The 27,907-nt window shown below is 39.6% G+C and overlaps 1 protein-coding gene across 1 annotated transcript; it reads right to left on the minus strand.

Moving 5' to 3' along the window:
* LOC149286340 (netrin-1-like) lies at positions 1-25,261 on the minus strand. Its single transcript, XM_089494244.1, has 7 exons — positions 25,165-25,261; positions 21,857-22,792; positions 20,139-20,327; positions 18,367-18,516; positions 12,527-12,580; positions 12,360-12,440; positions 1-329 (listed from the first exon to the last, which is right to left on the minus strand). Exons 1-7 carry the CDS (start codon positions 25,259-25,261, stop codon positions 1-3), a joined length of 1,836 nt encoding a protein of 611 aa, XP_089350370.1.
* Positions 25,262-27,907: the final 2,646 nt, after the last annotated feature.

Raw genomic sequence — 27,907 nt, forward strand, 5'->3', positions numbered from 1 at the left:
TCATGACAATCTGCATTTTCCACGACGGTTTTGCTGCTGAAATCGTCTCAGTTTGTGGGCCCAAACATCACGCCATGGAAGTGCCAGGCTATTCTTATCCAAAATCAGTCGGGCTGGGTCTGGAGATTCCTCATCATTGCCAATAATTAGGTACGACTTGCCCACCTGCACACGGAGACAGTCACATGATAAGTCCTGATCAGGTACCCATATAGGTTGGTCACCACGGCGAATGGGCACCCTCCTCTGCCTATATACTGTTAGCACTGTGGCTGTGAATTGCCACCACTCTCCAGACTTCTCCATAGACAAGAGCTGCGCACGAAGAACTGTAAGCAATAACACAAACACCATTATATAAATGTATATTTAATATTACACATTATACTCATATATATATTGCCTACTAAACTATGCCCTCAGGGAAGAGTGCATGTAACAAATTAATTATTTGTCTGACAGTGTCTTGCAGAGCCAAAAAAAAACAATGTTACTTATAGAAAGAAAACTAATAATAATAATTAAAAACTATGTCAGTGCAACTTTACTGTAGGAGGACACACTTTTGCAATATTAAAAATATACATATAAATGTTATTAAATGCTCAAAACAAACATGAATCACACATGAGGGGGAAGAATCACCTGCATCAATTAGACTTACATGTTTTCCACATATGTGTCATAGTCAAAGCTTAAAAGTAAACTCTCATGTTTTTTTTTTCACTTTTGTGATATATTTGTGTAAGGATCACACGTGCAAATATGTTAGTTTTCCTGCTATTTTGCTTAAATTAACAAAAATATTCTTAGCACATATTATTGTTAAGTAGCTACCTAGTTTGTTCTACATGCAGTAGCCAGCATTTCATGCTGAGTGCCGGAATATGACGTCATATACCGGCGCTCAGCAGTGAAGCAGCGCACACTGCAGCAGAGCAGAGAGACAGAGGCCTTGTGCTCCCACCTCAGGACTTCTGCAAGGTAAGTGAACTACAAAGGGGAGAGAGGGTAGACAATGAGAAAAAGACAGAGGGTAGATGGTGAGAAGGCGGGTAGGTAGTGAGGAACGGGGGACGACGTCAGATTGTAAGAAGGGGGTAGATAGTGAGAATGGGATATAGTGTAGATTGTGAGAAGGGGGATAGGGTAGATAGTGAGAAGGGGGATAGGGTAGATAGTGAAAAGGGGAGGAGAGGGTAGATAGTGAGAGTTGAGGTAGTAAGAATAATGAAATAAAGAGTGAGAATGAATTAATTCATGTACAGATGAATTGTGTGAATGAGTGAGAGAATTAATGAATTAATGTGTGTGTGAATTGTGTGAATTAGTAAGAGTATAAATGAATGCGTGGATGAATTGTGTGAGAATGCATTAATGAATATCTGTAAATGATTTGTATGAATGAGTGAGAATAAATGATTGTGTGAATGAAAGTGTGAAATATTGAGTGACTGTAAAAGTGTTAGCGTGTATCATAGACAAACATAGGCAAAGTAGGCGCCCGGACTGGCCCAACGGGATACCAGGAAATTTCCCAGTGGGCCGGTTGGTCCGTGGGCCGCGCGGCCAGCAGACCAACATTCAAATCAGCCGCTGAGCATCTGCGAGTGGGATTGAAAGCGACAGCCGGGCAGCCTTCTTGGGCCGCCGGCACCACCCCTTCGTCCCACCCCTTTTAAGACGTGGGACGAAGTGCTAAGGCACAGCCATTGGGCGGCGCAGTGCGTGCAGGCCGGCCCCTTTAACTTCATTATTTAACTTTTATTTCTTTATTAATTCATGTAAACTATTTTATTTAATAAAAGCTATGGTTTTTGTTTTTATTTGCCAACCTGCTCCCCCCTGTAATGCACATCTGCCCCCAGGCTTGCCACTCTGCCCCCAGAAATGCCTTATACCCTCCTATATGCCACTCTGCCCCATGATATGGCTTTTAACCCCCTTTATGCCACTTCTAGAGACAGAGTGGCATAGAGGGGGTTAAAAAGCAAATAATGGGGCAGAGTGGCATATAGGAGGGTATAAGGCATTTCTGGGGGCAGAGTGGCAAGCCTGGGGGCAGATGTGCATTACAGGGGGGAGCAGGTTGGCAAATAAAAACAAAAACCATAGCTTTTATTAAATAAAATAGTTTACATGAATTCATAAAGAAATAAAAGTTTCTTACAAGAATATTGTGAAGAATAATGTGATCACTGATTTGTTCCACTTAATAAAATGGAACTCTTTCATCTAAAAATGTTTGCAGTAGCAAATGTTTTGATTCCATTATGTCTAATGTATTTAATGTATTTAATTTATTAGGGCCTTTTAACACTTTTGCTTTCTGGCATTTTAATACAAACAATTTGATAAAAAGAATGTTTTATAGTTATTTGTATGGCAAATAGTGTGACTCGGGTATGTATAAGGGGTACGTGTAGGTACAAGAGCTCGACCGCGAGATAAACTATATGGGGCTGGTCTCCAAATGTTTCCAGGGCTGCTTTTCAGTCCCAGTCTGGCCCTGGCAGCCGCGCAGCCTGCAGCGGTGAACCGCCAGCCGCGGCTCGCGGTCACTGGATGGGAGGCAGGCAGCCACACAGGCAGTGCAGGCTGCAGCCGCGAGGCGCTGGCTGCGGTCACTCAGTAACCGCGGAAGCGGGTCGTGGTCACTATGGGGAGGAGTGGAAGCGAGCAGGGCCGGTGCCACCTATAGGCAAAGTAGGCGCCTGCCTAAACTTGACAAAAACAAGCATTAAACAAGGTAACAAGCATTAAAAGAGGTGGGGTATAAGTGGGTGTGGAGCCAGGAGGCAGCAATATTATGTTTTGCCTAGGGTGGCAAAAATCCTTGCACCAGCCCTGATCATAGATGTGTAATTGATTTGTGGAAAGGCAAAGATGGCACAAGCAGGGTCTTTATGGGACAAAGATGGCACAGGCAGTGTATTTATGGGGCAAAGATGGCACAGGGCAGGCAAAGTTGACTCATGCTGGGCTGTTTGGGGACAAAGATGGCAAGTCATGTGTGTGTAATTTGGGTGCTAGTAAGGTTCTATGAGGGCAGTGTGGACGTCAGGGCTGGCCTATAGAGTGTGCAACCTGTAAACTATGCTTGTAATTTAGGGGGTTTTATCTATACCTTTAATGCTGAGTTTTTATGTGAATTCCAGTTGATCCATACTTACAAAACTTAGTTTTTGTGTTATTCTGTTGATCTATATCTGCTATGCTATGTTTCCATAAATTATTATTGTATACCTGCAAATACAGGATTTGTATGTCTGATTCTGTTTATTTGATCTATACCTTCAGTGCTTAGTACACATATGAATTTCAATTTATCTATACATGCAAAGCTGGGATCTATTTTTCCAATTAATATTATGTGATCTCCATTATTTCTTTGCGTAAAATCTCTTTATTAGAGATACTGATAGTTTTGTGCATTTTTAATTATTGGTCTTGTGTGAACATTCCTGCAGACAGAACATCACTTTTATGTGAAAAAAGTCTACAAAAGCACATCTGGTCTTTTAGAGTTTATATTATACCCAAACATGTTTAAACCAAAGCACCTTATATCCATATCTTTATTACCAAATATGTAGAAATTCCAAGTCCCTAAACAAAAGCTATATTTGGATATAGTGGTCCCAGTAGAGCAAGTACAGCTCCTGTTATATGCAAATGTAAAAGTATAAGCTAGACTATACAAAATAAGTTATACACATATGTTATATTGTTCCTTTATTTGTGTTTGTTGTAATGTTATCTCAAATGTGGCATATACCAGTATATAAAGATCACAACTTTCACTAACCAATCTGACAGCTAACATATTCATATTCATATTATTCATAAAGCACTATTTCTGGTCTATCAATATTTCTAGAACACAATGTATCCGAGAAACTGGAGCTGTTCCATTGGGTTTGTCAACCAACTTTAATTAGTATTCAGTTTACAAACCAGGCACTAGTGACCTTTTTAAAGGCAGTTTATTTTTGGATTTAAGCAAACCTGACATGTTTCATCCGATAATATAAAGTAGAGCAATCCAATATGTGTTCCCACCATAGAAAGAAACGTTATTAGGATTTGTCATTAAGCATTATTTATCTCTGTGTTTTAGACATCTTTTATCATTTCATTGAGCGTATCCATTAACTCCTTAAGGACAGAGCAGCTTTTAAAAACATTTTTGTACGCATATATGTTTGAAAACTAGACACCCAGGGTATTTCTAATGCTAGTATTTTTACTCTTTCCATCCACTAATCCTACTACCAGATTTTGTGGTAGTATTTTTTATAATTCAAGTATGAATTTACATTTCCTGGTGTGTGTCATTTTCAAACAACACCCAAATACATATTCAGCAACATCTCTTGAGTACAGCGATACCACCCACGCATAGGTTTGTTGGGTGGTTTGGGGCCTAAAAGGCTACATTTGGGGTTGCACATTTTTCAATTTGGAACTTTTACATCTGGACTTCATCTGGTGCATCCGTCTAATGCGAATCGAGAAAGGATTGTGTGTTTTCATGAAAAAAATTAAGACAGGCAGTCTTGCAATTCTCTGGTTGTTTCTAATACATGAATAAATAATGGATGGCAAACAAAATCTTTATGCAATACACTGGCAGCACTTTTTACACTGGCAGCGCAAGCGCCATAGCCATTTTTCAAGGAGTTAAATGGCAAGGGTAGAGGTGTGTTGAAGGAGGGGCTAGCCATCCTAGTTGTCATGAAGAGTGAGTAAAACAAGAAAAACACTGGAATTAGATGTTATAAGATCACAACATAATGCTATATGTGACCAACTGCTGTTATGTTCAAACAAATGTGTATAGGGAATTTAAGGAAGAGTAGATGTTAAAAATGGTAAGGGTATTACACTAACTATGGGGGTGTACACGAAATAGGGAAGAAGCCAGGAGAATTATAGTACTATTGTAAATATAAAATGAAAGCAGTGTATGGTGGTAGAATGGGTGTAAATGAATACACAAATTTATGAATGGTGGCTGGAAAAAATAAAAAATTTAAATTATATTAAAAAATAAAAAAATATATTAATGTTCTCCTATACCAAGAGAATGAAATTTAAGTCCTATTTGAAAGACACTATGGACATCTTCAATCACTATATATCAATGCACAAATCAACTCCTCCACTCAGTGGCCAGTGCGTACCCATGAACAGCTGTCTTAAATCAATCCAATCGCACTCTGCTATAGAGTAGTAAAATCAAAGATTTATTTGTTTCCATTAAAAGGCCAGCAGCAGGATTATATCGCACAGTGCATTATATGTCAGAACAACATGATAACCTAACATGCTTTGTCTCTCTGACTTAGGAATCACCATATATACAAACATTCAACACAAATCAGAATTTGAGCAATAAAAGAACTGCTCAATAACGATACCTCAATGCCAGCTGACCAGGCACAATTCATCTTAGAGAGCATCAACTTCATCCTACAATAATAGCTGGTTCAACAGAGGTTTCTTCCTGCAAACAAAATTTTTACCCTGTTACCACAACTTTTTTATGGCCAACTGGGAAAACAACCATATGTGGATTATCCATCCATCATATGTTATTATAGTTACATCGACAATATCTTCATGATTTGGAGTCCACAGTACATTATGTACATTAAAAACAACAACATCAAGACTACGATTATCTCATACTCCTTGATGTAAATGGCTATATTTCCGTTAGTAGTTGCCATTTCTGACCTAGTCTAAAAAAAAAATTATGCCTAAAGACCAGTTTCAAAGATTCAGATGGAATTGTCTAGAGGTTGTTGACTTACAAGTTCAACATCTCAAATCCTGTTTCCAAGGTAAAAGATCTTGGAAAGATTCTTGCTCTTGGATAAGGACATAGACACCATTCACAATATTTATAGATCACAGCTACTTAAATACAAAGAGTAACCCATGACAACAGGATCATTTTGGGCTGTGCAGAGGCTTCTTTAAATGCAACTCATGTGTCCCCTAAAGAGAGACCAAAACACTTAAAAATAAGATCATCACATCCTAAAGCTCCAGTCAAACTGGTCAACAGTATAACATCAAAGATTCTTGATCCTGCACAAGCAGCAACATAATCTATCTGCGGAGCTGTCTGAGAGGTTTAAAATGTATAGCCAAAACTCCTTTACTTCCACTTCTTCAAGTTGTTATACCAATTAATACTATGTTTCCACATCATATCTTTTTAAAGGGAGTCTAGGGTAGTTCAGCATGTCTCTAATCTTTATCTCTTGTCTGCCTCAACATACCTGATCTATACTCTACACACATTCTATAATATATATAGCTTTATGCCTTTTGATAAAGGTAATTATTTATTGTGTGAAAATTCGGGTACCTCGATAGTAGGCATTTTAAAAATTTTTATACTGCACTAACTTTCCACTATGCGTAGTTTTTTCATTTTAAAATGTTCACTTTAGTCAATCTACACATCCGTTATTTACAACTTCATTCTCCAAATATAGATTCTTTTATTAATATTTTTTTCACTTTTTTCCCCATTTATTTTTATATAATTTACATTCTTTTATTTTTATTAATTTTTCCCCCCAGCCACCATTCATATATTTATGTATTCAATTTTATTTACACCTATTCTACCACAAGATCTGAGGGAACCTATTTGGTGAGATGGATGTTTTGTTTTTTTGTTAAATTATATGAATTTTAAATTCTTGTGTAATATCCATTTTTATCATTGTTTATTTTTATCATTACTAAATATTGATTGCTTTTATCTGTAACTGTTCACAATTATGTGTGTTAGTGCTCTCACCAATTAACTACACTTACATTGGTCTTTCTCTATAGAACTGGGAACTGCTAACTGGTGTTGGGTGCTGCTCTCGTAATAAGTCAAAGTGTGAATTGACTCTGGAAGGTTGGTATCCTCAAAATTTTGCAGTTTTCCAGCTTGTTTGTTAGATGTTGCTGTAGCTTGCTTAGTCAACTCAATGTGAAGTTGATGCAAATTGTCCTCTGTATCGCTCTGTCTTGGTTTCAGTTCAGCTAATCTCATGTTATTCAATGGAATCTGCTGTAAACTCGTGTTAATCAAGTCTTTGAGTTTAAAAAAAAAAACACTGCCCACAAGAGGCCAAAAAGGCCATAATGCTTAATAGCCAATTCTGACACTTATGTGGTGGTTTTTATGGCAGTTGGAAAACTAGCCAAACTCGAAGGTGTTACGTTTGAGGAAAGAGGTAGGTCATCTTATGACTCTGAAAACTCACATCTTTACATGATTTCTAAGAGTTTTTTTGGTGGCATGTTTAAAAAAAATTGTAAAAAGTTAAATATTTATTTATCTGTTTATTTTGGATGGCCATATGCTTTTGAATCAAGGCATCCAGCACTTTAATTAAAGTAAGGGGCTTCTATACAGTGCCTTGAGGATGCACATAGCATCTTAAAGAAACACAACTCACTTTAAAGGAGTTTTCCATCATCTACATATACTATCTAAGAGATCTATCTAGCACTTTAAGAAACACAAAGCACTTTATAGGAACGTTTAGAACCCAAGAGGAAGATCTTAAGGACTTGTATATGCTGTTTTTTGGACATTGTATTCATGTGCATGCCCCATTGATCATGGAAGTAAAGATGTGGTTTTATCAAGAGCCTTATCATCTCTGAAGTTTTGTGAGAGCATAGACACATTCCTCTTTTAATTTTTATTAGTTTGAATGTTCTCCACTATATATTTTCTCTTTTTTCTTTCCCCTGTGTCATTCTGGGTGCTGCTATACTCTGGGAATGTATTATTATTTTTAACTTAATGTATTCTTATTTATGATATATTGGGGTCTCCACTACACTGATATTAATTTTGTTACATTTATAAAGTAAGCCAGTAAACATTTGGCAGAAAAGTCCTTCAGTATGCCTAAGCTAGTCCTGTCTAACTTCCATTCAGCAAAACGATTGCATAGAAATCCCAAATCTGGGGCACAGCATTTATCCATTCTGTAAATCCTGCCTCAAGTCCTTGGCAAGTAAACACACTTCTGGTAGTTAACCAAACAGAGGGATGCTCAGAATGTCCTTCGCTGTAATTTGTAATATCATATTATACTGGTATTGAATATTGTCTTTTTTTTCTTATGAATTAATAATACTGCACCACTTTGGATTAAATAATGTATCCAAGTTTAATAATGATTAATGTAATTCACCCCCCCCCTGCTTATAGAGGGTATGTTTTTCACTTTATGAACAGTAATTATTGAATTCTAGCTCATTATAAAAAAAACATATGTAGGTCATTACAAGTTTCTCATGAGCTTGGGTTTTTCCCATTTAAAAAGAAATTAAACAGGAATCTATACGTGTGGCTGCATTATGTACCCCTGCTCCACTTTTATTAAATTATTTTCAGTGGCAGCAAAAAGTGAATGTGTCATTCTTCATTGCAATTAACTAATTAATTTATGGGGAGCATATATTTAACTTTATAAACAGCAACTATTTTAATTTTGATTGATAAGTGTTAAAACGCTGTGTCCTTATCTAGGTTTATCATTTTTTATATTTGTCCTTTAGGTGCCACAAAGACTCTTTGTTTTAAGAATTTAGTCAAGGAGACCTGAAAAGGCAAATGGACAATCAATACCGCTCCAGGGAGATAGCCCAAATGTAAATCTGTAATCCTTATCATTGTATATATCGATAGAAGGACCTTGATTCCGATACTGGTGTTTAAACTCCGGGTGGATGTTTCACTTGTAGGCAACAAGTCGTTGATGCAGATTATTGACCCTCTGCCAAATGATGCGATTGTGGGTATTTCAGAGTTGAAATTAGGCTATACTTAAAAAACAGTGGAGGAGTCCAGTTGTGACTGCTTACCCTAAAGTTGACCCTAGAACCTTTAAGATTTGAATGCAGATGTACTTATAAATGGAAAGGGAATCTGATCTTCAAAGAAAATATTCTAGGGTTTACAAATTGCAAGATGTTGCTTTATTATTACCTGCATCACCCTCACACAATTAAGTAATGGTGGAGGTACCGTATATTCCGGCGTATAAGACGACTTTTTAACCCCAGAAAATCTCAAAAGTCTGGGGTCGTCTTATACGCCGGGTACTAACCGAGTACCGGGCACTTACCGAGCCGGAGATTCCCACGAAGCCACGAATCTCTAGGGGAGGGGCGAGGTCTTCAGGGCCGCGCCGAAGTAGGTGCAAGATCTTGATCTACCCAACTATCCCTGATCAGCAGGGCTGGTTATGGAGATCATGACTTCCCTCTAACTAGCCCAACATTAGGGAGCTCGAGGTCTGGCACTTCAGACCTCGGCTTCCCTGCTCCCTAATCAGTACGCGCCGGCTATTAATGCCGAGCGCGGGGATGACGTCATGTCCCGGCGCTCGGCATTGATTGCCGGCGCGTAGTGATGAGGGAGCAGTAAAGCAGAGGTCTGAAATGACAGACCTCGCGCTCCCACAACTGGATGGAAGAAAGAAGATAGAAGATGAGAAAGGTAAGAGATGGGGAGAAAGGGGTGTGAGTGCAGTGTATGTATGTTGGTGTGAGATGGTCAGTGTATGTGTATGGTCAGGTGTGTGTAAGAGCAGTGTAGGTATTTGTGTGTTTGTAAGCTGGTGTGTATATATATATATATATAGACATGTATATATACCGTATGTATGTATAAATGTGTATGTATGGACAGGCGTATGTGTGTGTGTGTGTGTGTGTGTGTGTGTGTGTGTGTGTGTGTGTAAGGGCAGTGTAAGGGCCGTGATTGGCTGGTTGTTGTATGCTGGGTAGAGGGGTAGTCTTATACGGCGAGTATAGCCCAAACTCTATATTTTAACTGGAAAAGTTGGGGGTCGTCTTATACGCCCAGTCGTCTTATACGCCAGAATATACGGTAGTTATAATATAAGAAACCATATAACAGTCTTTATGTCCCTTGAGCAGATTATGCCTATTTATTAATAGAGCATTTTAGAGGTACACAGTATATACAATTTGTAGAATTGTCTTACAGTTTTAGAAAATAGGCAGCATTTCTGAAGATTTATAGTTGGCATGTTAACATATACACACACCTTGGGTGGCTGCACACACTTAACTTGTGGCTTCACGCCTTTAGTTTCATCAGTTGGTCGTCACTTGTGTAAAGACTGTTTAGTTTTATTAGTCTTGACACAAAGACAATCAATCACAAGAAATTCCTCTTTTCCTTATGTTCCTCTTCTTTTAGAGAAATGCTGGAGGGCCTCTTATGCCTTTAATTACAGAGAACTTGGCCTGGAACTCATTGCTATTTAATGCATCACAGGCCACTCTTTAACTGAAAAAATGTACTCATTTTCTGCCAGTAAGATACAACATAACTGTTATGTTAAATGTCTGGACCATAAAGCCACAAAGATGTGTGATAAAAAAAATAAAACAAGATTTGAAAAAAACTCAAACATTTAAAATCATACAAATAATCATAATGTTATTATAAAAAATTATGTTTCTGACAAATTTGCTGATCAGGCTAAACCTAGTCTTTGCCCTCACCTCAATATATTTGCCCTCCTGTTCTCACCATCAAGAGAAAATCAGCTTAACTTGATAAATCCCTTTGTGCTGTTAAAAATCATTCTTCAAACTCAGCAGGGCTTGGACTAAAACTTCTTGGTCATCTCCCAAGCACGCTCTGCTTTTCAGTGCACACTTTGCTTCCCACCCTAACATCCTCATTTTCCCAAAGCCATGGATTTAAATAATCCTATGAAATGATGATCCTTCAGTCATCTTATCCTAGCCGTGCTTGTGGGATCAAGAAAAAGTCCTGCTGGGAGAACATTGATTCAAACAGAGTAGGGTGAGGAAGAAAAGGTCAGGAATGCAGTCGTTCCAACTTATTTATTTGCATCTAAAAACGTAAAACTCGTAAGCAAAAGGGCTATTAGATCTCATTTAAATACTTTAGGCTTAATGAAAAATGTCAGCCTTTGATACTAAGTATTATCACTAGTCTTCATAACTGTTTACATTTTAGAATTACTGCCAAAGTAATCAACTCTTATCCAGCGGATACATTTAAGGCATTTTTGTCACAGGCCATTATTGTAATAATATATACTGTTAAATGGACTGTTCGGTGAATGAATTGTATTTATTTTAACTAACAAAAAGGTACATGTATTATTGCATCATACAATTTGCTGTTTTATTTTGATGCTTTATACAATTAAAAATTAATATTGCTTTGGTCTGGGATATTATAAACTAGCAAAGCCTTTAGCAGTCTGGAACTGCACCTCAAGGCCTTTAGGTTAGAGAAGCAGTTGCCTTAATCACAGTTTTTAAGAGATACTGACTCTGGATCCAAATGAAAACATGCCAGTGGTGGTTGTTAAACTGTCTACAGCACAATCATTACACCATTTTAAAGTACACATTATAGAAGTCAAGGTGACACCGTGTGGGACAACCCCCTTTTTACTAAACATCATGCAATCCAACTGGTTATGCAATGTACAGAATATACAGTATAAAAATTACTCCTAATAGGGCATAGCTATAACCTATATACAGTATTTGCTCGAATATAAGACAAGGTTTTTTTTCAAATACCCCTCATCTTATATTCAAGGTCGTCTTATAATCAGACCTCAGATACTAGACTAAGATCCATATCCCCGCAAGCTCTGCAGGGGACCTGGATCCATCTCTCTGGGAGCCGGTGAACATCTGGACATCCTCCGTTGCAGCTGGGGCTTCTACGGTAGAGCGCCGGCATCACATGACCTTCTTATTTAGCACTGGCTCAGTCATAGAAGCCCGGGTAGCAGCAGAGGTTGTCTACGCCCATCGTGCCGACATTCACCTGCTGCCCCCACTAGACACCAGGGAGTCTGAAGCACAGGAATGCATTGGCAAGTCGGGGAGAGGGTCAGAGTGGAATATAGTGGGGTATAAGGCATATCTGGGGGCAGAGTAGCATATCAGAGGGACAGAGTGGCATATAGAGGGTATAACGCATATCAGGGAGGCAGAGTGGAAAATAGGGGGTATAAGGCATATCAGGGAGGCAGAGTGGCATATAGGGGGGTATAAGGCAAATCTGGGGGCAGATGTGCATAACTAGACGCAGATGTGCATAACTGGGGGACAGGTTGGCACATAAAATGGAATAAAAACAAGAAATGATTTTTTCTCATAGTTTTTATTAAATATAAAAAAAAATAGTTTACATATGAATTAATATTTACTAGTAAAGCTTTTTTCCCATAGGGTAGTCTTATATTCAGGTTTTCCAAACAGAATATACAATAAAAGCAATATTTTTTCTTACTTACCATAGTCCTTTTTGCAATATTTACGTAGGCTCATGTGCACACGACTATGGGATGGTTTGCAGTAGGACTGGCATTCTGTACCTTTGAATAGTAAAATATGATTTATCAACCTGCATGGAGCCATGATTCTTACTTTAACAGAACAAGGCCAGTAAAGGGTATTATACCTGCTTTCCATTCCAGAGGATAAGCTGTTGTGGTTGTCATCTCTTCCTGTATGCCTAGAAAGAAACAAGAAAAAAATAGTTTAATGTTCATTGTAAACATGACATTTTAGTTATCAAAGGGAATAGTGTTTTTGAGAGCTATGCATGTAAGGAGGGAAGGACATTATGCAGATCATATTCATCTATTTATAGGCTGTATACGTTAAGGAGGATAAACCCACATGTTTCACAATACATGGATGGCCTGTTGAATATGCGCCCTAGGTGACAGTAAGTCATGTTCTGCTTCAGATATAACTTTGCCCTTTTACACATTTATTATTTAAGTTTAATATAGCATTTAATATGGTATCTACATTGAAAAAGCAAATGTATCTTCTCTATTGTAATTAGAGATTTTGCATCCCCATTGGTAGTAATTGTAATATTTAAAGGATGTATGCACATGTGTTTGTCATTTTTTGTCATTCTATACATTGCATTTTAAAAAAAAGAGATCCCTTTTTTTTCTTCATTTCATCATCCAGTGGGACATAAATGGGGGGAAGTACAAATGTAGTTCATTTCACTTACTTATTGCCACAAAACACTTACTGATAGACTTGCAAAACATTTATGTCTTGCTAAACTGATTTATGCCTAACTGCAGCCAAGATACATAAGAATATTTCCTAGAAAATGTTTTTCAAGCAGCTAGAAGGAAGCTATGCATGAGATAATCATAGTTTCTAAAGTGCCCTAACTGTATGCTTGGACCACAATGCACATTTTTGTTACTCATATTTCTAAATATGACCAAATAAATCAACATTAGGAGTTTTGCATTTTGGCAGTTAATGTCATTTGACCGTTAAATAAGGAATTTCTGTTAAAGAAATAGCCAGAATACAGTACATGTAACCAGGGCCGCCATGAGTCTGTCCTGGGGAGCCCAATTAGGGAACCAAAAAAGTTCTAAACTGGACCACTAATTAGAGGGGGCTGGATGATGAGCCCTCACTATGGTGAAGGAGGTATCAGCCAATTAAGAGAGATTTCTCAACTCTCCTGATTGGCTGAGAGTTCAGAAGCCCCCTCCCCCCTCCATATGGAGCTCAGTGTAAGCTGCAGCCAGCACCAGGTAACAAACCCGCTGTGTGATATGTGACTGTGTTTGTCTGTTTGTGTTTGTTTGTCTGCTCATGCCTGGTAATAGAGGGGGTTAATTGTCTGAAACTGCTCATGTCTGCTAATGAAGAGGGTTATTTGTCTGAGACTGCTTGTGTCTGGTAATTAATGTATGCTTATTATAAAATGAATTCTGCAATCAACATGGTTCCCAAGGCTTCCTAATAAATTTTATAGTATAACATGTATTTCATGTGTATGTGACGGTATGTGCATATGTGAAACAGTGTGTATATGAGAAATATAAATACCGTATTGGCTCGGATATAGGCCGCCCCCGTATATAGGCCGCACCCTAAAAGTTTGGTGCTTTTTTAAAGAAAAAGTTTTTTTCTTAAAAAAAGCACCAAAAAAACATGCTGCCACTCTGCCCCCCCCTCGAGATATGCTGTCACTGTCCTCCCTCCCCGAGATATGCTACCACTGTCCGCCCCCCCCCCGAGATATGCTGCACTGTCCCCCCCCCGAGATATGCTGCCACTGTCCTCCTCCCTCCCCGAGATATGCTGCCACTGTCCTCCTCTGCCCCCCGACTTACCGGAGCTGACTCCCGGGTGTCTTGCGAGGCCGGCGGGGGACATCTACGCAATACGCGTATACAACTTCCGGTGCCGGATGTGCCGGCACCGGAAGTTGTATACGCGTATTGCGTAGATGTCCCCCGCCGGCCCCTCAAGACACCCGGGAGTCTGCTCCGGTAAGTCAGGCGGGGGGCCAGAGGTAAAACGCATCGTGCGGTTAGACAACCGCACGATGCGCTTAGACAACCTCCCATGCCGGCACCCCCCCCCCGTGGAAAGTGCTGGCAGGGGAGGCTGTCTGAGCGTATCGGGGAGTAGAATGCAGGTCCCCTGCACCGCTGCGGGGGATCTGTATCCTAACCCCGCTGCCTGCCCGGCGCCCGGGACTGCATGTCCCGGGCGTCGGGCGCTAGACCCCGAATATAGGCCGCACCCCCACTTTAAAGACTTAAAGTGGGGGGAAAAAGTGCGGCCTATATCCGAGCCAATACGGTATATAAATAAATAAAATGTGGTTACCCAAGCCTTGTCAGTGCCCTTTAAAGGCTTATTTGCAACACAATTTTTTGCCCAAATGGCTTGTCTATGCACATTATGCATTATCAACCCAAACAATTTTCCCCTGCCTGGGGACTCTACACAGGGTCTTGAAGAGAAGCCCTGCTTCCCCTGGTCAGTTTCTTTTCTCTCCAGGCAGGTGAATGTCATTGGGTCCTGTCCAATTTCCCTTCCACTCTCCACTCAAGACCCACAAGAGCAAGAATTCTGGTACCAGGGAGGGCAATAGGGCAGGGCTTGACAAACCCTGTGCACTAGGTCGCCAGGGTGACTAGAAAACCACTATTCAAGAGTTTGTGGAACAAGGGGGTAAACATTGACCAGGGCTGCCATTGTGAATGTGGCACCCTACAATTTCCTGCGGAAATGTGGTGAAGCGGTGCCGTAATCCACCTAATGTCACCCCAATAGGCACCTCACGGCACCCGTGCCCCTGCAGGAGAGTGAAGGGTACCAGATTCACAATGGAAGAACGAGGTGAGAGGTGAATAGTTTATGTGAGTGTATACTGTAGTGTCAGAGTGTAAGTATCTAACTGTATACTGCTGTAGTCAGTGTGTATATGTGTATACTATAGTGTCAGGGTGTAGTGTCAGAGTCAGCATGTCTACTATATTGTAGTGCCAGATTAAGTGTTTATATGTGCATAGTGTTAGAGTGTGTTTTTATATATGTTTAGTGTTAGAAATAGTATGTGAATTGTGTTGGGTTGTGTGTGTATGTGTATATGAATGTGATTATCAGAATTAGGGTTATTTAGTTTGGAAAAAAGACGGCTTCTGGATCCTCTGGATCAACACAGTAGGGACACAATATGTATATAGGTTGAACTTGATGGACTTTGGTCTTTTTTCAACCTTATGAACTATGTTACTATGTTACTATGTGGTGTTGGCATGCACAGTGTTGTGTATGTTACAGTAAGGCATCAGTATGAGTGTGAATGTCAGCATATAGTGTGTGTATTAGTGTTTGGTTTTAGTGTGTATGTACATGAGTGTAGAATGTTAGTGTGTGAGTGTGTTACTGTAAGGTGTTAGTGTGTGTGTGTAAGACTAATGGTTAAACATACAAGCTTGAGTCTTGGTGTAAAATGCCCCTTACCATCTGCAGTACAAATTGAGGCAGCACTAAAGAAAGGTGTGTTTTATGTCCTATTGCCTCAATAAACATCCTTAAACTGCAGACCAGGGCATAATAAATGAAAGTAAATATATTACTGGGGAGGAATTGGCTCCTACATTTTTTTAACTGGCTCCTAGCTGCAAACCAACCCCTGCAATAGTGCTCAGCAAAGGATTCTGGCCTAGCTTAACTTGGACTAGAATGGCAGGACCGGGGACCATTATCCTGGATCGGGGTGAATCGCTGGATGTCGTATATCTTGATTTTTCCAAAGCATTTGATACGGTGCCACATAAAAGGCTCGTACATAAAATGAAAATGCTTGGGCTGGGGGAGAATGTGTGTATGTGGGTAAGTAACTGGCTCAGTGATAGGAAACAGAGGGTGGTTATTAATGGTACATACTCTGAGTGGGTGACTGTTGCTAGTGGGGTACCACAGGGGTCAGTTTTGGGTCCTATTCTTTTTAATATATTTATTAATGACCTTGTAGAGGGATTGCATAGTAAAGTATCAATCTTTGCAGACGATACTAAGCTCTGTAACGTGGTTAACACAATAGAGGACAGCGCACGATTACAAATGGATCTGCATAGGTTGGAGGCTTGGGCTGGGATGTGGCAGATGAGGTTCAACACAGATAAATGTAAGGTTATGCACATGGGGAAGAAAAATCCAGGCTGGGAATATGTATTAAATGGGAAAACACTGGGGACGACTGACATGGAAAAGGACTTAGGAGTTTTAGTTAACAGTAAATTTACCTGTAGCGACCAGTGTCAGGCAGCTGCTGCTAAGGCAAATAAAATCATGGGGTGCATCAAAAGGGGCATAGATGCCCACGACAAGGAAATAATTCTACCCCTGTACAAGTCACTAGTCAGACCACACATGGAATACTGTGTACAGTACTGGGCACCAGTGTACAAGAAAGATATAGTGGAGCTGGAGAGGGTTCAAAGACGGGCAACCAGAGTAATAAGGGGAATGGGAGGACTACAGTACCCAGAAAGATTATCAGAATTGGGGTTATTTAGTTTGGAAAAAAGACGGCTTAGGGGGGACTTAATAACTATGTATAAATATATAAGGGGACAGTACAGAGATCACTCCCAGGACCTATTTATACCCAGGACTGTATCTATAACAAGGGGACATCCTCTACGGCTGGAGGAAAGAAGGTTTCTACACCAGCACAGACGGGGGTTCTTTACAGTAAGAGCGGTGAGATTATGGCACTCTCTGCCAGAGGAAGTGGTTATGGTAAACTCAATAAAAGAGTTCAAAAGGAGCCTGGACGTGTTTCTTGAAAGCAATAATATTACAAGTTATGGATATTAGATTAATAGGGACAGAACGTTGATCCAGGGATTTATTCTGATTGCCAGGGAAGGAATTTTCCCCCTGGTATGGGGCAATTGGCATCTGCTTCATAAGGGTTTTTTTGCCTTCCTCTGGATCAACACAGTAGGGACACAATATGTATATAGGTTGAACTTGATGGACTTTGGTCTTTTTTCAACCTTATGAACTATGTTACTATGTTACTATGTTACTATCCAGGCCGAAATAGCCAAATTCAGCAGGTAATGGAAACAAACTTTCAAATAATTATGCAGCTTCTTCAAATGATCCACATACTTGAGTATTTTAAATTAAAACTAATTAATGCCAAAAGAAGAAAACTGGCCCACTTCCCGACATTCAATATTGTTAGCTTACATCTCCAGTAATTGGTATGTTTTCTGGCATTACTAAGCATTTTAAGCATTACCAAGCATTTTAAGTACAATACATGTTGTTTCTCTATGGTCCATACCGACCATATGCTGTGGCTACCTATTACATGTTTTTCCTGTGGCCCCCTAAAATATCTTTGGCTCCAGTTGAGAAACACATCATTATTACCAAAATTCTATAATTTTGATTGCTATATAAATTTACCCATCACGATATACTCCTTGAAATCTGTGGTAGCAGCCTTTAAAATAAGCACACCTACCAATAATTTAAAATCACCAAAATGGAACAGTTTCATTAGAGGAGAGGCTAGGGGGTGAAGCCTTATGAAGACTTTCTATGTTAACCCCTTAATGACAAAGCCCCTACATGTACGGGCTTAAAATGCATTGTTTTCAATGGGTTTTGGGACCGCCCATTGTCCTTAAGGTTGTCCTTAAGTTATGATCTATAACTAACTATTTACGTTACTGAGTATGGATTATAGATGAAAAATAATGTTTTTTTATTAACACAATTTAATTTCTAAAAACATTTTATTATTATTATTATTCTGGCTTTTAATTATGTAGAGAACTGCGATACACTCATACCCTGCAAACATTCTGAGCTCCTAGAAAAGATGGACATCAGGAGATGAAACAGGCGCAGAGGTTTTTGGAGGGACAATTGGGAGGTGTGCGTACGGCCCACTGTTTCTAGAGAGTGACATACACTTTTAGTACTTACGGACGCAAGGCATGTGTGCAGATCGGCTTTGTTGAAATCCTTGAGCACAGCGATTACAGGTCATTCCAGTGACACCACTTTTGCACTGACAATGGCCTGTTGTCTGGTTGCATATTGCATTTATTGCTCCTATTGGATGACACTGGCAGGCTGGAAAAACATGATTTGATTACTTTATTTATGACAGTAATAACTCACATTGAAGTCATGCAGGGGTAATCAGTTAAGGGCTATTGGAGTTGGGCGGGATAAATGTCCACTGGGTTTTTTCCAGACTAAACAGTGTTTACTGGGTATTTTGTCAAAAGTGTTTTGGGTCACTAAATCACTGAACTAGGTGAATGCGAACAAATTATTCCAGCACCCTGGTATTGATTTCTGTATTGTAAATTCCCAGTTTGTAACTGAAATCTAGGCTATGAGTTGATGTTATACTAATGTTAACATTATAAAATAATCTTCTATTAATTTCAATATTTTTTTTCTAATATATAACTTGGACTGTTCAAGTGTTAAGCCCTTCTCCTTCTAATTATATACATTTAAGTACAAACATATAGTATTGCCAGTATAATGAACAAATAATTCACAGTACTTATAACACATGGGCAGCCCAGTGTTTACATAATGCACAAGGCAATTGTAACTGAACTTGGACTTCTGTGTACATTATTGTGAATATAACCAGAATAGATGTAACCAGCAAAGACATTCATTTTTAGTATCCAGTGTGAGTTCATTTTATTGCCACACAAGCAAAGCAGCACTTTGAATGTCCTTACTATTAATAGTGTAAAGTACTTCAAATTCAAGTTACTTCAACTAAAACAAGAGTGTTGGCTTTCTAATCAGGCAGAACAAAGTAGGCGACAAGAAAAGCATTGCTCGTTTCATGGAGGAATCGTCAAGTAGCCTCATAATTTTCCATAATCCTCTCTTGGCTCCACATACGGCTTTCATAACAAGCAACTGGAAATAAGACATTAAGTGTGAACATGTCATCTAAGCCTCAACTGTTTGCAGCCACCAGTGTACAGTGACATTATATGTTTATATATGCAAATGGGCCAAAAACTATTAGTGTTCGTTTTTGGCCCATTCGTTTTCGAGCAACGATTTTTATTGCTTGCTCATGAAACGTCATGATGCCATCATGCCCATATGGACGAAAATATCTAAGGAATGTATTCCACAAAAAATGAAGGCAGTTCTGAAGCCAAAAAGGGGGTCCAACCTGTTACTAGCAAGGTGTAACTAATAAAGTGGTTAGTGAGTGTATCTATATAGAAAATTTGTAAAAATGTAAGGATGTAAGTCTAGCCTTGTGTGTTTATGTTTGTGTACCAAGCAATATCTAGCTACAAAGACAGACAGTTTACCAATCTTATTTGCTGATCACATCCATATGTATATTATTGTTTCTTACTTACTTGGTATTTAAAATAGTGGGGATCATCCTTTGGGAATTATAGCATCATAATATTTTTGTTAATCATTTGCATTCTAATTGAGGGGGAAATGAGTCTGAAATAACACTATAGCATACAATGATGTATCAATGAATGGAATGGAATCAGCTACAGTAAAATTTGGAACTGGGGGAGAACTATTTCTTAGCAGCTTATTTATGTGTTAATTAAGTATGTATTAACAAAAAGGACTCAAAAGTGGCTATTTTACAGTTAAAAACACATGGTTTTCTGAATACATTTTATGTTGCTTTTGAGACTATAGAGAAATTATACAGGTAAAGTAAAGGTTATAATACTTACGTTTACAGGCCTTTCGACTATTAATAGGTTTACTCATGTCCCGTTTGTATCCCTGCTTACAGTAGTGACAATGACGCCCAGCAGTGTTGTGCCGGCAATTTGAGCATATGCCTCCACTTTTTCGACCGGAAAGCTTGTACAGCTCCATGTTAAAGCGACAACGATGGGAATGCAAGTTGCACTCACAAGCTGGAGATGTGATGAGAAATCAGTAAAAAGGCATCTTAATGATTAATATGATATTTGTTTTGATGTGATATACTATTATATTGAATTGCTTTAACGAGACACATTTGTAAGTGTCACATCATTCTGCCCTCGCTATTTGTAAACAAATAATTATATATATTCATCATGCGTTTCACCCTTTTAGTGCCATGTTTAAATATTTCTGTTAAAGAGAAAAATCACATTTTCTTTTACAACAGTAGAAAATCAAAATTAAAATCTGATCGCTGATCTGCTCTAAATGTAACTACAGCAAAACTATGAAAACCAGCCCAGCCTGCCACCGAGAAAACTGTGTCCTGGCCCCCAGCAAATCAGTATGTGTCTAATGATCACATTTTTGTCTGAAAAGTTGTTAATCTTTTAAGCACATTTTTTTAACATATTTTTCGTCAAAAAAATTCTTGTAACACATGTATATATTGTTAACACTAGAAACAAATAACGTAGCACTTAAAAATAAACAAATTGGGAGGTAAAATAACAAAACCAAGTTTAACCCCTTAAGGACAATGGGCGGTCCCAAAACCCATTGAAAACAATGCATTTTGAGCCCGTACATGTACGGGCTTTGTCATTAAGGGGTTAAATTAAATGATATGAAATGGTAATTCCAAAATGAATTATAACTAAGGTGAATGATATACGAAACACTAGATAAAACTCTCCTCAAATAAAAACTATCAATGAAAATGACTAATTATATTCTTAATATTTTCAATAAACGCTGCCTCTTCCCAAAAAAGGGGAAATCCTTAAATGAACAATAATGAAAAAGTAGAGGGACGCAATAAATATACCATAAATACACTTGCGCCCCTCTACTTTTTAGTATATTGCTCCTGTCTACTTTTTTATGAATGGATATTTATTTTATTTCTTCTTCAATACAAAGTCTCTCTTTTTACTGATCCACCAGTGTTAAATATGGTAATCTAAAAATGAAAACCTAATTAAGGACGATAACTTCTACAGATATGTGAATTTAGAATAACATGTACAATTCAAAATGCTTCCCTAAATTAATTATAAAACAGTGAAAATCACTGCCCAGATGCAAGTATTGTCTGATCTTTCATCTAGTACTTTAATAGGTATGAAACGATTCAGTCTAAATCAGTTACTATTACTATTCTTATTTATGCCCGCTGTAGGGTTTGAACAATATACTGCAATATTTAATTGCTTGTAAACCAAGTTAAGTCATATGCTTAAGTTAACTTAAGAGGGTGGCCAATATACAGTTAAATATACAGTATTGATATCTATTTTTGACAAGTACTTTCAATGGATTTAAAGAGGAAAATCTGTTCAAATGTTATAGTGCGAAATATCAATTATATGTCATATCCTGAAAACTTCTATAATGCAATTTACTAATTTATTTTCATGCAGTATCTTGGACTTGCTTACGTTAAAAAATAATGTTTTTCTGCATTATCAAAAGAAAATCAGCATCCCTTTGATCTACAAATGTACAAAAAACTTACCCACACACTCATGTGCGTTGCTTGGTGTTGCTCTCTGCCAGGGCCTGTCATAGTAGAATGGTTTGCAGGCATCACATTCTGGACCAATTGTATTGTGCTGACACTCACAAGTAAGTCCCTCTTTTCCATCAATGCAGCGGGATGCATGACCATTACATTTACACCTGCCACCAACCTGTAGCTCAGAGACACCATAGAAAGCTGTCTTCCTCCGAATCTCCATTTTTTTGCCATGATGAAGGCGATTAAAGACCACACGAATATCTGTAGCAGTTACCCAGTCTTGCAAAACAGGGCTGTATTCAAATCTACGGGCTGAAGGACGGCCTGCCAATGGCATGAATGCTACAAGTCCTTTAGTGAGAGGTTTGACTCCAGTTTGGAAGTCAGTACATGTAGCTTCATGCTGCATGGGTTTTGTAATGGCACTTGTGGTTGGTTGATTATACACCCGACGACAGTGAGTAGAATAGTACTGGAATGGAATCCATGTCTTTCCATTGTCCATAGATTTATAGATTGCCATGGAATCAGGACGAGGAGAACAAAATCGTAAGCTCACATAAACTAACTCAAATCTACGGCCTAAAGGAAGAGTTAAGGTAACATTTTGAGGAAATGTAATTCCACTTTCTGACCGCCAACATGTTTCAGCATCTGTGTCAGTCATGTATGAAGGAGGATAGGAAGTCTCTGATTTTTTTTGATCACACAGTTGACACCTACGTGATGTCACATTTGTGGCGTCTAGGAAATAGCAAAGTTTCTGGGGGGAACGCCCACAAGTATTGGATGTTTTTACCTCTTGCCCCAGAGCCACATTGATAAAATCTGGTATGCAGTACTTTGGCCTTTGTTTGGCATCGTAGCAGGGGCCATCTGTAGATCCACGGTGGGTTGAAGCGTTATTAGAATTATCTTCTAGTCCCTTTGGCACTGGGCACAGCAGGGAGATGACATAAAAAGGAATTAAACCCCACAAAATTCGAGGCATGTCAGACCAATCAGGATGTCAGGAACATTACCTAAGAGGAGACAAAAATCAGGTAATATAAATCGTAATGTATATATAAAATATAGGTATATACAGGTTGCATCAATATTTTGTTTTGTTTTGTATTGAGGCCTTACAGCCCCTGCACTTTGCAAGGTGTTTTTATGTGAAATAGTCTACATAGCTCCATCAGCTCCAGTTCCTTTTATGATCTGATACGTTCGCATGTTCAGAAGGTACTCATATCAGTAGCCCAGAACCTTCTAGGTTCAATTCAGAAAAACAGCCTTTGTTGCCTGACAGAAAACATGAAGCAGCTACCAGGAAAGCAAATATAAGACAAGGGGCAGTGAAGCAAATATATTGGGCATGACTGCACCTTTAAATAAACAAATAAAGAATAAAGTTGTATCTAATGTTTCTGACGTTTAGAGGTCATAGGTTGAATTGAGTAGTTCACATAAAATACTTAGATATACAGTCTTTGTATATATCCATAAATTTACGTAGTCTATGTACTGGTAAATCACTAACTACATCTGACAGAGAAAGCTGGAGCAGTACCAACAGCTTCCTGTTTACCATTTTTGTCTGCTTGAATACTAATTGGATGCTTTATCTACTAATACAGCATTAATTTTAAAAGGGCTAATTTTCTTCACACTTTTTTCCCTCCTTTTCATTATGCTAACTAGCACAATACAATGCATATATTAGCATTTTCGTGTGAAATGTACTTGACAAAAATTAAAAGAATATAAATGTGAGAAACCTTAAAGGGCAGCACATCAAACCCAGTCAATGCAATAATACCAGACGACATCCATGTCATCATGAGATTTTATCTAGTATAGTCTCCTCAAGTCTCTATTGTTCACGAAAATACAGAAGCCTTGTGAACCTTAATGCAATGTGACTACAATTAAATGGGATAAATTAATTACAGTTTCAAGAAAACATAGAACCTGAGTGGCAGCTCATTATTAGTAGACAAAGAGTATTATTTACTCATTCTCTCCTCTTTTACAAGGGTCCTCAAAACCTCTTGATTTTACTGCGATAAATAATTCAGAGTACCCAATTAACACTACAAACACAGAGCCATGTGCAATAAAGTGCTTTACATTTTGGCGTAAATATAAGTCTTAATGTTTGCCAAAGGTATGGCAAAGTCACTGAAACAAATGTGCGGCCTATAATTATAACTCTTCCAAATTTACTGTAAATCAGAATTCTAAATGTGCCTAATTTATGCAAGTATCCATGCTTACCTCCCAACTGTCCTCATTTAAAAGGGGCAGTACAAATTATCAGGCATTGCTCCAATGTGCTGCCTCATTGTTTAACAGACATGATCTTCCCTGGATTACCCACAAGTTGTGAAATTGATTGAGGTCTGTGCTTTTGCAATTAGCAGCGATCAGTAACAGTATTGGAGGATATAATATTATGTTCTCGCCCTTAAATAGTAGTTTTGCTGGGACTTAATATTACGTCCTCCGTCCTTTTTAAGTTAAAGAATGTTTAAGCGCTAAAAATTCTTAAATTCCTTTGTGATAACGGTTTCTAACACTCTAGTTATTAGAGCACAAATCAGAATATGCCCATTATAGTTTCTAAAATAACATTTATTTTTGTCGCTAGACTTATATAACGCATTTCAAAAAGTATAGCATCACCATCACTTAAAAATACACCCACAAAGTATATACTTCTAGAAAGCAGACAAAGGTATTTCACTAGGAGCTTTTAGGCACTTGTAATCCAGCCATTTTGCCAAGATGTACAACGATTTCATGTTTTTCTGTGCAAGTTATGCCCAACTCAATAAATCAAAAAAAATTGGTCAGATTGCATAATTGTTTTATGGGTTTTAGAAATTAAACAAATTATAACATTACCATAGGCTTGATTAGTTATACCTTTCAGATATATCTTCCAGAGCACATTTTTTCCAATTGTCCCATCAAATGCAGCAACTGAGTACCTCACATAATAAACTGAACCCCAGAAGAGTATTGTAAACAACCATATTTAAGAAAAAAAAAGCTTCAACTTGCTTCTCAGGATATTACCAAATGTACTAAGATGGTGCCCATAACGGGGGCAGTGTGGGAATTTGGTCAGAGAGATAGGAGAGATATTTTGTGAGGCTAATAACAAATTTTATCAGTTTTTGGGTATTCTGAAACATACTGTAGCAATCCCAAGTCTTTTTGAAATATTTGTGTATTTAATATTCATTCACTTCTTCACAGATACTCATTAATTCACTCAATCTTACATATTCATACAGCCTCTTCCACCCCCTTACCTGAACTGCAAATGTCCCTGTGCAGCTCACAGACTTCTGCAGTGGCCCGCTGCTTCTGTTTTACCGCCCAGGGGAAGCAGATGCGCAGCAGGGTCATGTGACATACGTGCCGTGACACCGCTGGGTTCCTGCATCCCCTTGGCGGTACAAGAGACACAAGTAAGTAGTGAACCCCTGCGGGTCGCCCAGGCCCACTAGAGTGGTGGGCCCAGTCGCAGTTGCAACACTTGCGACCACAGTTGCTGCAGGCTCAGCTGCCCCTTTTGGAGTGTGTTACGCTTAGCAGAGGCCTAGTCAGTTCGGCCCTGACTGGGCCAATTTTCAGGCAGGGGCCTGGATCTGCAGCTCCATCAGCCCCAATTTTAATCCGGCCCTGACCTAGACAGGTAACTGTGGTGTTTTTTGAAATCTTCAGGTGATGTGCTTTCAGGGAACATATAGTTTGTGAGGGTTATTTTGGTGTTTTGGACTAGTTTTGCATTTCCTTTCTTGCCAGGTAGACCAGGGTACAGCATTCCTCCTCAAATATACCTGGAACATAAAAAAAGTTGAGGGAAAATACAAAAATCCCCTGTTCTTGGATGATTCATGGTTGTTGTGGGCGATCTAGAAAGTTTAGTTGGGTGTATATTAAATCTACAAGAGGCATGCTTTCAAGCAAAATATGGTTTCTATGGGTTATTGTGATGTTAAGGGAGTGGTGACACGAGGTGCACATGCTATGGTTCAATCGTGAAAAGTTTTGGACTTGAAACGGCTTTTATTTGAGGACATACCATAATATATATGGTATTGTATTATTCAGGAGACTTTGGAGATATACAGTATACACATGTTTATTTCCTTTCACCCAGCTAACATTTGATAAATACCTAATCAAATATGCAGATGCTGTATTTGTTGCGGAAATAAATAAATAAAAAATGTGCTCCTCTTTTCTTTTTCTTGCTTTGCTCCTCTTTACACTATGTCGACTCCGGCGCCTGGCGAGCTGACTCTTCTCTCTATTAACGCCCGTGGTCTGAACACTCCTGAGAAACGTTCCACCCTTTTTCGGGAGCTCAAAAAGCAACGAGCTGATATCGCGTTTGTGCAGGAAACTCACTTTTTTGGGCCTAAGGCTCCCAGGCTTCACAACCGGCTCTATCCTACCGTGTATCTGAGTAACAACCCTCTCGCTAAAACTAAAGGGGTGGCGGTGCTTTTTTCGGGTTGATCCGGAGGGGCGGTTCTTGTTCGTGAAAGGCACGATTTTGCAACAGGTCTACACCTTTGCCAACGTTTATCTGCCTAATCGGGGGCAGCATCTCGCCCTGCGTGCCGTTCTTCGTGAGCTTGATAGCTTTCAGGAGGGGTTGCTGATCCTTGGGGGAGACTTTAATGTTGCTTTGCACCCTGCCTTTGACACCTCCGCGGGCAGTACGAGGACTCCTCGTCATGTCACGAATAGAGTTGCCTCTCTCCTCACAGATCGCAAGCTGGTTGACTGTTGGAGGGCTCTCCACCCTGCTGCCCGTGATTATACCTTTTTCTCCACGCCCCATCGCTCCTACTCCCGTATTGATTACTTTTTCCTCCCCTGTCACTTCGCACCACTTTTGCGCCGGTCCACTACCGGGATCTCTACTTGGTCCGATCACGCTCCCCTCTCCATCTCCTTAGCTTCTCCTCTGACCCGTCCCTCCATGCGTTCCTGGCGCCTTAATGAGTCCATTCTCTCTGATGCGGCGTTTTGCGCTGAAACTTCTCAGGTCCTTGAGAATTTCTTTAAGGACAACCTGACCCCCGAGACCCCCAGGCTGACTGTCTGGGAGGCTCACAAATGTGTGGTCAGGGGACACTTCATTAGTGCCTGCTCTCTGCGAAGGCGCCGCGAGGCGGAGAGGGTAGAGGGACTCTACCAGCAAATAGCTCTGGCTGAACAGGCACACAAAACTTCTCTGTCTAGTGATGATCTTCAGCTCCTTTTATCCTTACGCGGCGAACTGGCCACTCTTCTTCACTCTAAAATGCAGCGCTCCTTTCTGAAATCCAGGGCCTTGTTCTATGAACATGCCAATAAGACGAGTAAATACTTGGCCCGTACGCTTCGTGTGGGTCGGAGCTCCACGTATGTCTCCAAACTCCGCTCTCCTGATGGCCTGTCCCGCTCTCTGCCCTCGGATATCACCAACTGCTTTCGGGATTACTATGAGAGGTTGTACAACCTCCGACCTGCTGCGCCCTCTCAGCCCCCACCGGGGGTCTCGACAGACCTTCATTCATACCTGGATAGGACGATCGGTAGGAAATTGACAGTTGAAGAGGCTGCCCTTCTTGACGCTCCGATCTCTTTACCGGAGGTTGTCCTGGCCCTTAAATCCTCTAAGTCTGGGAAATGTCCCGGCCCCGATGGGCTCTCCTTGAGATACTACTCGGTGTTCCGTGAGCTTTTGGGTCCCCACTTTGTTGAGGCTTTCAACTCCATCTTGGATGGTGGTCGCATCCACGATCACACTCTGGCGGCTTCGATAGCCCTGGTGCCCAAGGAGGGTAAGGATCCTGAGCTGTGTGGCAGCTATCGTCCCATTTCTTTGCTGAATGTGGACCTGAAGCTCTTCGCGAAGATTCTGGCCAATCGGATGAAGCCTTTCATGTCTTTTTTGGTCCATCCTGATCAAACTGGCTTCGTGCCTCGCCGGGAAGCTCGGGACAGCACTATCAGGGCCTTGAACCTTATGCACTATGCAAAGCATACCTCCAC

Source organism: Sceloporus occidentalis, unplaced genomic scaffold (genome assembly GCF_023333645.1).
Source record: "Sceloporus occidentalis isolate IW3139 unplaced genomic scaffold, rSceOcc1.0.p SCAF_70, whole genome shotgun sequence".
Classification (NCBI taxonomy): Eukaryota; Metazoa; Chordata; class Lepidosauria; order Squamata; family Phrynosomatidae; genus Sceloporus; species Sceloporus occidentalis.